Genomic DNA, 13,386 nt, shown 5'->3' with positions numbered 1-13,386 from the left:
TTTGGGGTGGCAACTGCCACCCCATGCCACCCCAGTAGATCCGCCCCTGCGTCCAACTGCCCCCCTTTCCCCTATGAGACCAGGACGACGCGTCCCTTATTTTGATTTCTGAAAATAAGGTGGCAACCCTAACGTTGACCTAAACAAGCTTAGCATTTTCTTACCAAACCGAATCTCTCGAAACCTGTGCTTATCCAGCTGTCGGTAAAAGTTCACGAGAAAAAGCTGCTGGTGCCGACCGCGGATCTCTGCGTCAATCTGCAGCTCAATGAGCTCCAGCTGCAAATGGTCTGAGTCACAGGGCTGCTGCCCTCTAGTGGGTAAATGAGGAACAGCATTTAGTGTGTAAGCTCCGCCCTATGCAGGTAACGTTACTGCTGCCCAATGTATTAATTCTACGTGCGGGCCAGACGTTATTGATTTTATGACAGAGGCTGCGGGCCGGATGAAATTTGACCACGGGCCGCATTTGGCCCCCGGGCCGGACTTTGGACATGCCTGCTGTAGCAAATAAAATATTCAGCAAAGTTTCCAGAAAGACCCGAATTATACAACGCTGCTGCTGAATACATCCACATGAACCAGACTTTTGTCTAGACTTAAAAGGTTTTTAATGTGCCACATCCATGTTTGTTTTGAACACAATGTACTTTAATACAGATTGATTCTGTACTTGCTCCTCAGTTGTAAAATTTACTGCATCAACATCAAATTGACAACCAAATGGAAGCACTCAGTGAAGATGAGGAATTATGGTAAAAATATCTACATAAGGGGTTGACTAGACAATTCTTTACTCTGCAATGGCTTTTTAAGTGGCTAGTTGCAATTGTGTGACAAAACTGATTTTTTCAGAAGATGAACTTGGTGAGTTTGTTAGATAGTTTGAATTGTATGAAATTATAAGTAGTACTGATAACTAGTGGTACTGCAAACTCCGGCAAAGGATACCGGAATAGGAGTGCTGCATGGCGCCATGGTTAAAGCAGGTGCCCTATGTAGACGCTGTCCCGAGCTCGACTCCCATTCCCATTCTCTTTACCTCATGCACTCCCCGCTCGCCTCCTGAGCTGGCAGAGGAGTAGCAGGTGGCTGCACTGAATTTTACTGTCATCAATGGTGATCCATTCTTAAGCTTAGTTTATGATGCTTCCAAGGCACAATTGTGGTAAACATACTCATGGCCATCGGATCATCAATATCAGACTGATAATACTTAGTCTAAGTGGGATTTTTGGCAATGTTTGCTGTGTAGACATTTTGTCTGCTGTTTTGCAAAACAGGAAAGTGACTCTTCTTTGGTTTAACATTTTTCAAAACAATAATTTAATCATCTCCTTTTTATTGGTTTTTCCCTAATTAAGGAAGCTAACATTTTGCAATATTGTAATTAATCATATTTTTGTTCTCAACTAGAAAGAAGTATGTTCCTTCACAAAATGTTGCCATTGGACCAAAAATTATATTGAGCATTTCTCTTGGTATCTGTAACAAGATTGAAATGTTTGTATGGTGACAATCCTGTGGCCTAGGCTTTGTCCTGAGTGGACCAAACTACAATGGAAGTATTCCTTTGCCGTCAGCTTGAGAGTTATTTAGAGTTCATTTTATTGCAAGCATTGCTTACTTTTAACCAACAATCTGATTGTTGAACAAGTTAATGAATTTTAATCACAAGCAACTTAGCAGTACAACATAACATAATCATCATAATTAAAAAGCAAATATCTAATACAGACAGCTAATATGCTGCACGGTGAAAGGTCCTGGGTTCAAATCCCAGCCTGGCATCTTTCTGCATGGAGTTTACATATTCTGTTATAACGACATTGTCTCATTTCCATCAAGAACAACGTACAGTAGATTTCTTGCCAGAACAGCTTTTTTAAAGATTAAAGTGAAAAAGAATGTAAAGATTTGGCATGTTAACAAGCATTTTAATAAAGATATACAGTAAACTGTTCTTGAATATGATAGAACTAGTATCTGTAGTTCTAGTTTCATATCAATGCTCCATCCTATGTTTTGAAAATACTCTAGATGTTTAGGGGGAGTAAGTGCAACTCCTCTGCAATACCTGAAGTTCTTGACATGGTCCTCCACTGCACTGAGGTGCAGTGTGTGAGTCAGAGCCTGCTGGTAGGTTAGAGCCTGGGTCGACGAGCCCCAGTTCACATCTGCAAAGGCGGACACACGCAGGCAAAAAACACACTGGAGTTAGTCAATGTGTTTATGGATCAGTCTGCCAAGCTAAAGGCTATGTGACCCATGCAGCGCTACAGTCAGAGAAAAGGCCTACTCTGTGTGTGTAGCTGCATGTCAAACTGTGTGAACACATGTGTGTGTTCCCAGCTTTGTGTTTAGCTGGGTACAGATCAGTGCTTCATGTTACTTAGGAAAAATTTTTCCTCCTCCAAATTCTGGTTTTCCAACAGCAAAGCTACATTCTGAACAACTTTTCTGGAACACTGGAGAGTCTGGTCCAATTCGGTCTTACTCCACAGAAATGAGAGATTGATCTCCTGTCCTCATTCTCAGAGGATGAACTGATATTGCTGTCAGCAGAACTTTATGAGCTGATTATAGAGTGTTTTTCTTTACAAAAAAAAGCATATTTGTTCTCTACTGTTACTGATCCACAGCCAAGGAGAAAAACATTTAAATTTAAATCCAATCCTATTATATTCTGCCTCTAAATGTTCACTTGATATGAACATTTAGATATTGTTTATATGTAAATTTAGCAAACAACAAAACATCTTAAGCAGTTTAGTGCAAAGGTCCTGAGAATGGCATACAGAGAACAGTTTTACTGAAATACATCATATTATTGGTCACATCTGCAAAAACAAGAACGTACCTGGCTTTTTGTGACTCACATAGATGTAGAGAGCCATAACAATGACATTAGTGAGTAGAGCAGCCGCCCAGTTGATGACAAACATCACCACACAGCACAGCACGGCTCCAGCAAGCGAAACCCACATGTTGTAGTATTTGAAGCTGGGACGCCAGCCTGGAGTAGCAACAACAATTTATTACAAGAAGAGAAAGTTTGGGCCATGAATGTACGATGCTGTGGGATAGTTAGCAGTTAACAAAAAAAAAGATCATATAATGAAGCGAAGATACATATTCTCTTTAAGCTTGGGGCAAATTCTATTAGAATAATTAGAATTAGAAGAAGAAGGGGCACCGTTCTCCATATAAGGTCATGGTCTCTAAAATAGTAAACAGAGCTGTTAAGGGCATGGACAACAAATGCTTGGGTTAAACAATGAAAATTAGAAGGCTATTAGACTCAGGACTATAAGGTTATAACAGCTATTAACAGGATAACATTTAACACAAAGCTAGACGGACTTTAGTGATGGCATATAACTGCTGTGTGTTACAGAAAGAGTCAACAACAAACCAAAGGACATAAACGGTACACCGGAATCTCTCATTTTCCCATGAAAGGTTTATGGTTCCCAGAGGGAGATGGAGTTGGAGGGGGGGAGATCGGAACACAAAACTGGTTTTCCAGCTTGTGGGTCCAGATGCAGGACAAACCATTCTGTCTAAATGAGTCATGTACCATTTGGGTCCAGATGACCTGCTGCAGATATTAGAAACGGATAAATAATCTGTACCTGTTGGTCTGCACAGGATTTGATATAGAAGGAGGAAAGAGCACAACTTAATAAAATACCATCTACTCAGCAGTAAAACGTATTTTAAATAACAAATTAGACAGTTCAACTCCAAAAAATGTATTTCAAAACTGCAGTTATTTTAGGAAAGACAAACAAAAACATAACAGCAGAGCTATGGTCAGGAATGTGATTTGACATTGCGTTTGTTTTCATATTGTATATTAATTTCATTTCAAACCTATATCTCACTTCGCAGCCTGCCTGTGCAGCCATCTCCTCTTTCCTTCACAATGCGCAAGCACACGTCAACAAATCCTGTTGTGTGGAACTGAGTGAATGGAGAAGTTTGATTGTTGCGGTGGAAAATTACCTCAGGGGTAGGGCTGTATAATTATATCAATTCTACGATATTTATTGATTCCCCCCTCACCCCCAGTCAAAAACTGGCTTTTCCAGTTATGCGACAGGGAATGAGCTTCCAAACGTAAAAAAACAAAACGCAATATTAGATTCCTTTGTTTTTGGAAATCTCAAATCTCAAATGAGGAATTGCCTTCATTTTCATGTCAATGTTATAAAACTGTGTTGACATATATCGCGATATTTGGCAAATGATACAATTCAATACGATTCAATGCACTTTTACAATTTTCTGAAAGATTTTGGAGGGACAGAGTGATTTTGGAGACATTTTGTGTTCCATATACTTGGATATCATATAATGTATCGTATCGTGAGATTATTATTATTATTATTATACAATAATCTCACGTTACAAAACATATCACGATATTGGGCAAACAATACAATTCGATACGAGTCAATGCACTTTTACAATTTTCTGAAAGATTTTAGAGAGACAGAGTGATTTTGGTGACATTTTGAGTTCCATAGACTTGGATTTAATTAGCTGAAAACTGATTAAAAGCACCAATTACACAATACCCGACTCTGATTGGACTGAGACTTAGAATCTACAGCTGGACAAAATGAATCAAAGATGCGGTGAGAAAATTTGTTTCCGTCATTTAATTCATGTGGATTTGACATAAAACTCAAAGTTTCAACAGTGATCCGGGAGCTGAGTGGGGAGATTATCAGCCTCTGTAGACTCTCAATATGCAAATGATTGTATTTATGTTTTTCTTTTGGACGTACTTTGGCTGCATTTTGGACTTTGAGTCACAGAAAAACAAAACCCGATTTGGAAAAATTGTAATTTTTTTTTCCATTATGAAACGCTCAAATATTCATAACAAATGGTTTTTAAAATTTAGAATGACAATATATACTGTACATTTATTAAACTGATGTAAAAAATATTGCAAGCAACACAATTTTATAACATCAGCATGAAAATGAAGGCAATTCCTCATTTGTTTGTATGCAATTTTTGACAAAACATCATAGGTCAAAATAAGATGCCAAAAAATGTTATAATTGTGGAGAGGAGGTGGAGGGGTGAAAAAAGGTATTTTGTACTATGGGGATAAGGCTTTTCTACCTTGACTCCCAGAGTTAGCCGTGGCTATAAGCTGTTTACTACTAGCTGCTGGGGAAGTGGCTCTGCCTCACCCCATAGTGATCGACTCCTTGCAGCTGCGCAGCGTCGCCATTCCCCTGGCTGGGGAATGGCGAGTAGCTGCCTCTCAGACTACCAGGATCTCATCGTACTCTCAGTCTCTGATACTGTTCGTCAGTTGCCAATAAGAATGATCGATCTGCCATCGTCATCATGGCAATCCTCACAGCACCGTGGATTCCGGCTGCGGGTTTCCCCTCTTCGTCTTCTAGCTCAAAACAGAGCGCCGCTACCTGCTGTACATTGATTCTTCAGGTAATCCTTTATATACAGAACAGAAACCACTGAGCTAAAAACAAATTACGAAGTGGATGCCACCAGTCGCTCCAATATCCAAACTTTGCATTAATTTCATGATCTCACTGTATTTGTCGCTACTCCATTTGCGCCGCTACATCATTCTGCTTCTCTTTCACAGTTACTTGCGCAACTTTACTTCGTTTCTTAGCAACAAAACACAGCCCATCGTTATTTATTGAAGATTTGAGATTTCCAAAAACAAAGGAATCTAATGTTGCATTTCGTTTTTTACGTTTGGAAGCTCATTCCCTGTCGCATAACTGGAAAAGCCGGTTGTTGACATTTCTCTGACATTTGGAAAAATACGGTTTACTTAATTTAGCACAACTCTGGTTTTACTTGGTCTATTAACACAATTTAAAAACTGGTGTGTAGTTTATAATGTGCACTTTAAGCACAAGTTGGAAGTGAAACTGGGGGAGGCGGAGTCTTGCTGCTGCGCCGTCACAAATCAGACATGTTAAAAAGACGCATGGTTTAACGTATCAGTACTCGCGTATGAAAAATCAATATCTTCCAAGGAGGGGAAAAAAAATAATAAAAAAATCGATAAATATCGTAGAATCAATATAATTTATACAGCCCTAATTGCTACTGGTAGTAATATTCCACAGACGTAGCACCGCTCAACCTCCATTTGGCACTGAACTCTGACACGGAATGTCTGCTTAAGATCAGTGATCGGCAGAGATCGGCCTCGTGGATGATCGGAATCAGAAGCAAAAAACCTGAACGGAGCATCCCTATTAGACCATGCTAAGATCTTTGGAAAAACTCCACAATAATGGTCATCATCCCCACCAGTCCTTATAGGCTGCGAGTCAACAGTAGGAATGCATGCTTCTGCTTAGGATCAGTTGATACTCTAGTCACTCGCTTTAATTCTTGATAATGTTTCATCACATTTACATTTTAGTACAATTTAACTTCAAATTTAAAATCACTAATTCAATGTAATTAAATTACGTGTAGAAAACCTCCAACATTGTTTAACATTCTTAGCTTAACATGTTTTTATGCTGGTTTTCACTTTTTGCACTTTGATCTTACCCGGAGAGTTGGCCAGAGATGCGTGGAACACAGAGAAATTGATCAAGGCGTAGGATGCCAGGAAAAAGTTGGAGATAATTGGCGCAATTGTGTTTAACTCAGCTGGAAACAGAAGAAACAGAAACTTATAAAAAGGATTATTTCCACTTCCTCTCCAACTGTCTTACTCAACAGTATGATGGGTTATTAAAAATACTACACTTTCAAACAAAATGGATACCAGAGAAAAGTTAAAACCTCTTTTTAGAGGGGAAAGTCATAAAGCACTGTACAACATAAATCACAGTTAAGTTGTCAAAACAAGCCTAAGAAGCAACAAGTCTGGGAAAACACTTTTTAAAAACATCTTCAGAGTCAGCAAAACAGACCTGCACAGATGGTCCCCCAAGTGTCCAACTAAATATAACGGAAGATTTTAGGTTTGGGAGCTACGAGCAGCAGTGTTAGTTAAAAGCTGACACAAATAATCAAGAACTTGGCCAACAACTTTTAAGCCAAATTCTAAAATCCACTAGGATGCAGGACAGTCCACCGGGTGATGCCAATACTTTTACTGGATCTGGTGAGAAGTCTGGCTGCTGCGTGCCGATGAGAGACCGACCATCTGTGCAGACTGGTGAAAGAGCATTATAGCATTCCAGGCTGATGACACAAAAAAATGTGTCATATTTTGGAACTATTGTTATTAAAATTAAAGCCACATAGGCTTTGTTAACCAAAACCTAATGTGGATTAAAATGCAACTCCTAGATAATTTTTTTTAGCAATTTAAGATATGAACATAAGAAATTTAAAACTATTTCAGAAGCCAGTGAGATATGATAACAGTTTGAAAGTATAAAATCCCCTGATGAGCTTTTTATGCTTTTAAGCTATTGTTATTCAGATATGGTTACCATAAACTTTAGCTGTACAAGTTAGTGTGAAAAATGCAAAAGTAAGCAACGAGAGTGGCGTACCGATTAGGATGAAAGCCAGAGCGATGCCGAAAGTCAAGATGTAGCCTCGAAGAGGCTCATTGTTCTTCCCGTATCCTTTGGCAAATATTCCAATATAAGGGTAGATGTTGTCTTTACATAAAGCCTGCAAAAAAAAAAAAAAAGCTATGTCATTTCATATCTTAAAGAACATAGAACTAATACGTACACAGGGATAAACAGTTTGGCAGTAGCATAATGTATTAGTTATGCCGGTGCATGGATTGACTCTTACTTGGAATACTTTAGGCGCGCTCACTAAAGAGGCCAGAGCAGAGGACAGAGTGGCAGAGAAGATTCCAGCTGAGATGATGGGAGAAAAACCTGAAACCAAGCTCATCACCTAAAGCAACACAGAAACAAAGTCAACTTTCTTATGTTTCCATCTAGGAAATACATGGCAAATTCATGTAGCTATTTGTATGTGCCAAGTGTGACTTTGTGTGCATTCATTCTGAAACCAGATTCAAGGGAAAATCTGGGTTGGTTGAGGGAGTTTGCATGACAAAACCTCAAAACCTTTTTTCGGTGTTACTTATTTCCATAGACCATATGTAGTAATTTTATAATCCGATATATTTGCCATTTTAATTAATGCTTTATCTCTCCCAAGATATAAAGCATCTTGGGATGCTTTATATCTTGGGAGATATAAAGATATATCTCCCAAGTGGAATATAAGTGGATTGAGGACCACTTGTGATTGGTCCTCAATCACAAGTGTTGCACCCAATGGATATGAAGTAATTTACATAATATAGCCAAGCAGAGCATGTGTGTGGGTTTGTTGTGAAGTGTTAGTGTTCTGTGGGCCAGTTGAACAAGTAGGGAGGAGGATAGGCCTGCCAGCACACATGAACAAAGAGCAGGAAGTTCAACTTGGTAGCATTGTTTGTATCTGTATGTATTAAGGTCTCTCTGATTTGGGCCTTTTACACAGAATGAAAACATTATAGTGCTTTGAGAATTGCTTGGTTGGAGTTTAACCCAATTCTCAGCATAATAAAAAACATTAACAAATTGTTCTTTTATTGATGCTGGTTCATACCTGGAAGTCATAATGGAGTCCATAGCGGCAGTTTTTTTGGCTCTTGCAGCTAGAGAAATCAAAGCCAAACTTGCAGGAAGCACCAGTGCAGTTTGCAGTGAACTGTGTGGTGATTGTGTCATTCAGATTTCCACTGGCATCTCTCACAATGCAGGACCCTAAAGTCAGAAAAGCAGAACACACATAAGATGCATCCTCAAAACAAAGGGGGTGAAAACTGCCAACAGGAGAGCAGAGTGTACCTGTTGAAACTGCGACCCCCAAGTAGACAATGCCTGTAATCAATATGGCAAGTAGTGTTCCTTTGGGGATTGCCATCTGTGGGTCCTGCAACAAACACATGCAACAAAACCTACAAATATTGACTCAGCTATAACAGAAATAGCTCTGTTTGCTCATGGATGACAAACAATATTGAAATTATTGTTTATACAATTGCTCATTTTGTTTAGAAACTCATTCCAAACAGCACCAAAAAAAAAAACAAACTGCAAAGTGGAATTTGATTAAATAATTTTAATGATTAGGTTTTATAGCTAATTACACAATTATTTTAGACTGAGATTAAAAATAAAGTTGAAATAAAACTCTGAAGGTTGATCCACCAACCTTCTTGTTGGATCAACAAGAAGGTTGTAGGTAGGGTGCAGTGATTGCAGTTATTTGGCCAATCACTGACAACCAAATCATTAAAAAACCTGAAACTGCCAATTCCAATTTTGGTCGATACCAATTTTTTTTGTCTGAAATGTTGCTCAGTATATCAAGAAAATTATCAACAGTATGGTGACTACCGTTTACTGCAAATGTGCAGACATGACCTGGTGGACCGGTCTATCAGTCAAACCTTACTCGTAGAAGAGAGCAGAAGAGGACAGTGGTTGATTTTTAAACCTTTGTTGAGATAGATAAGATTGGATTCACGTGCAAGTATCAGCCGACCACCAATTTCCCAAACTTAAGGAAATCACCGCAGATAAATTTGTTGGCCAATAAATCGGTGCACCCCCAGTTGTAGGGTTCTGACATTTGACACCTATGTGTACCTTAAGTGCATCTATCTTTAGTCACATTGATTACTGCAACAGTGTCTTCACAGGTCTGGCTAAAAAATTTAAAATAAAAATCAATCCTCCAGCTGCAGCTGATTCAAAATACTGCTGCTGGGGTTCTCACTAAAACAAGGAAGTTAGAGCATATCGCCCAGTTCCAGAGTACAAGAATAGACTTTAAAATAGTGTTAGTTTATAAATCACTGAACAGCTTAGCACCACAGTACATTAAAAATCTGCTTGTGTTGGATCAACCTTCCATACCTCTTAGGTCTTCTGGTTCTGCTCTTCATCAGAGTCAGAACCAAACATGAAGAAGCAGCATTCAGCTTCTACGCACCACAAATACAGAATAAACTTCCAGAAAACAACGAAACAGCCGGAATACTGAGTTCCTTTAAATAAAGACTAAAAGCCACTTGTTAAGAGTTGCTTTTGAATCATAATAAATGAAACACTGACTAACATATTTGATGTGTATTAATGACATTTGACGTTTGATGTTTTCTCAATTGTTGTGATGTCTTTTATACCTTTGTATTTTTGTGTTTTTATCATGTAGAGCACTCTGAAATGCACTTTCTTAAAGTGTTCACCGGCTGACTTACAGCAAGGTCTCCAGAAATGTTAGCACCAGCCAGAATCCCAGTAGCTGCGGGGAAGAAGATGGCAAAGACAGAAAAGAACGTCTCATCTCGAAAGTCTGGTCCCATGTTCTCCCACATGATTTCAGCTGAAATTAAAAAACAAGTGCAAGGAGCAGTTGTAATTGCTGCTATTAACCACTGTAAATATCTGGAATATGAAAAATTAAAGTTTGGTTAAAAAGAAAAAAAAAAGAACTTAGAATCACAGGCTGATCATACCATCATATCCAAAGAAGCCTGAAGGTTTCTTTAATTCCACAGAAATGAAGGATCCGATAAAGTAGTTCACAATAGCTGTGACAAGGACAACAAGCAGGAAGATCTGGGCCTAAAGAAAACAAATGACTGAATTGTTATTTCTTGAATTCTATGGAAATCAGAGGGTTACAGAGAGATATGAAAGTTTTCCAGAAACTTTGTGTTTCTATACTGTTGGTGTCAGCTGACAGGTATACCTTAGCCTCCCATTCCATTCCTGCCACAGAGATACCCAACAGAACAATTACTGTAATGGTGCCAATGATTCGGATGTCATTGATGTCATCAGTCATCAGCGCATCCACACCCTGACAGACATTTCAAGGAGATGTTAATCAAAAATGCAATGATCAGTAGGTGACTCGCATTAAAACTGAATCTGCTAATAAGTCATCACAAAAAAAATCTTTACAATGAGCAACATAGGAAATCAAAAGACTTACTTTGAGAAGTTCCACAACAGTTTCAGCAAAGCCGACTACATACATGGCCACAGCCACTGCATTGGCAAAAGCAAAGATCAGGCCAATAGAGCCTCCAAACTCTGGACCCAAACTCCTCGAAATCAAGTAATACGCTCCTCCTGCATGGAGATCAAAACATGGTGAGACTGAAGACTCAAGTCATCCAGTTTTTGGAAGAAAGAGAGAGAAATTATGCAAATGAGCTCATTTTAACTTATTATGCAAATAACTGATTGCTTATTGCGACAGGTCTACTCATAACTATTTGTTTGTGGTTTCATGCTGCAATACTGTTCTACATCATAAAATGGATCAAAATCAGAGAGATGATCAATGATCACAATCACATGGCATCGAAAAATGTATTCTACCTAATGTGGATCAAGGTCAGACTGAGTCTGGGTCCAAACTTGCTATGCTCTGTGGGAAACTCAGGTTTACAAGCTCCCACTAGTCCCAGTCTATGATGTGAAAGCGATCGTCAAACACTTTCGCTATTGCATCAGCACCCAGCCCACTAGAGAGAACGCCATGACCACACAAACAGAAAAGAAAAGTCACGTGAGGAACTCAGAGCTATTTCAGTTCCAGGATCCAAACTGGAACAGATACTGTACATCAGCTGCCTGCCTTAGCCTGCCTTTTAGAAGACCTAAAAGAGCTTAACATCACAAAGAGGCCTCGTTGGAGACTGCATAGTAAACTGGTTTACTGGGTTTCTGATGGGTACCGCAACACCACTTTATAAGTATGATGTCTGCATCTCTGTGTCATATATATATATATATATATATATCTCCTGTACCAGGTTCCAATTGTACATGAAGTTCCAAGAAGCATGGTCCAAACCCACTCTGCACTGAGCATAAGGACGCCATGCAGGTACCCCCAGTAAAAATTTAAAATAGGGGGTAATCCCATGGGGCCATTGAACCAACATGAACCAACCAACTAATCAGGGAGCAAACAGATGGGAGTTTCTCTCCAGATTTACAAAGTCCTGCCATTCCACCCAGCACCAAACCACATTTACCACTGCGAATAAAGAATCAATATAGACTCAACTCACTTTCAAATTCCTTTATATTAACAATTTTAACCAATTTAAATGGGTGTTACAAATCCAGGTTAATCTAGAGGCAGACTGGGACAAGACAAATACCTCCTCGAACAAATCCATTGGTGGCTATGGCAGAAGTAGAGAGGCCAGTGATGGTTGTCACAACAGTTGCCATGCCAACAATCACACAGGCCAGAGCTGCAAAATAAAACACAAAGATGTATCATGTTAGTCATTTCAGTCAGAGCTCTATGAAGTGTTAACAACACTTCCCCACAATCAAACCCCTCTGTAGTTACTTAGAGATTATTTTTCACATCACAGTGGAAAATCCCAGATTGTGGGCTAGTGTGATGGCTGTAGGCTTCTGAACAGACTATTGATAACTATACCACATGCCAGTGGTCTGTAACTTAGCCAGAATGTTTCCTATATATGCAGGAGACCAGCTCTCTAACACCAGTGGTAAAATCTGGTCCTGCTCACATGCAGACAACACACATCACCAATATCATACGTGCATACAAAAAGTCCCTTATTGAACCTTTTCTGTTCAACACCGATAAAACTGTTCAAAGGTGGAGTCCAGCAATCTGCCCCGTCTCTGTGCCCTTTAGCATTGTGCATCCAATATAGGGTTTAAGGCACCAACTGACCTGCTTCCACCTTTAGACTAAAGGAAGGACTAATGAATATCCTGAATCCAAACAGGTCAGTGAATCCATCCAAGTTAGCTTATTATAAAACTGAAAAAATAACCATTGTTACCTTTTTTTCAGGCAACAAGGGGAAAAGTGATTTGCCCTCATTTCTGCCAGCAGACAAACAAGGTTAAAATTTCTGAGTCTAGCTTTGAGAATTTTGGGTCCTAAACTCACACAGCCCCCCTTAGACCAGAACTGTAATCTGAAAATGTAAAATATCTTTAAAAAAGCAGCAAAACAATAGTTTACACTTGTTTGTCCATTTAACCCCTTTAAAAGGATCCAGGGCTAATTGAACATGTTGGACTAAATATTTTGCAATTTTTATATTACCAAAAAAATTGCTGCTTGTAATATGCCAAAACTCATAATTGCTTCAGAATGTACATCTTTTGTTGTATTTTTCACCCATGGAGGTCGCCATTTTTTCACCGATGGGTTGATGACGTGTTTTGGTCCATTTTGTACTGGAGTCTACAGAGTAAACACAGGAAGGCTAACTTTACCGGATTAGTTGTTCATCATATTGCGTTTGACTGGTGCAATTTTAGATAATGCCACACTGTGAGACAGGCTGTGATAAAAAAGATTGAGGCAAATCTGGAT

General features: G+C 39.1%; 1 protein-coding gene across 1 annotated transcript in view; it reads right to left on the bottom strand.

Moving 5' to 3' along the window:
* The window catches only part of LOC103132022 (solute carrier family 12 member 2-like), a 61,390-nt gene that overhangs the window by 8,455 nt on the left and 39,549 nt on the right, over positions 1-13,386 (bottom strand). The window contains exons 3-14 of the mRNA XM_016667102.1: positions 12,179-12,274; positions 10,996-11,135; positions 10,750-10,860; positions 10,514-10,622; positions 10,256-10,380; positions 8,838-8,922; positions 8,596-8,753; positions 7,783-7,890; positions 7,530-7,653; positions 6,571-6,672; positions 2,861-3,016; positions 2,078-2,177 (exon numbers count right to left, since the gene is read on the bottom strand). Of these exons, the coding sequence (XP_016522588.1) occupies positions 2,078-2,177; positions 2,861-3,016; positions 6,571-6,672; positions 7,530-7,653; positions 7,783-7,890; positions 8,596-8,753; positions 8,838-8,922; positions 10,256-10,380; positions 10,514-10,622; positions 10,750-10,860; positions 10,996-11,135; positions 12,179-12,274 (1,414 nt within the window). The remainder of the gene's footprint in view (positions 1-2,077; positions 2,178-2,860; positions 3,017-6,570; positions 6,673-7,529; positions 7,654-7,782; positions 7,891-8,595; positions 8,754-8,837; positions 8,923-10,255; positions 10,381-10,513; positions 10,623-10,749; positions 10,861-10,995; positions 11,136-12,178; positions 12,275-13,386) is intronic.

This window comes from Poecilia formosa, unplaced genomic scaffold, assembly GCF_000485575.1.
Source record: "Poecilia formosa unplaced genomic scaffold, Poecilia_formosa-5.1.2 Scaffold904, whole genome shotgun sequence".
Lineage (NCBI taxonomy): Eukaryota > Metazoa > Chordata > Actinopteri > Cyprinodontiformes > Poeciliidae > Poecilia > Poecilia formosa.
This window is presented reverse-complemented; position numbering and strand designations above follow the sequence as displayed.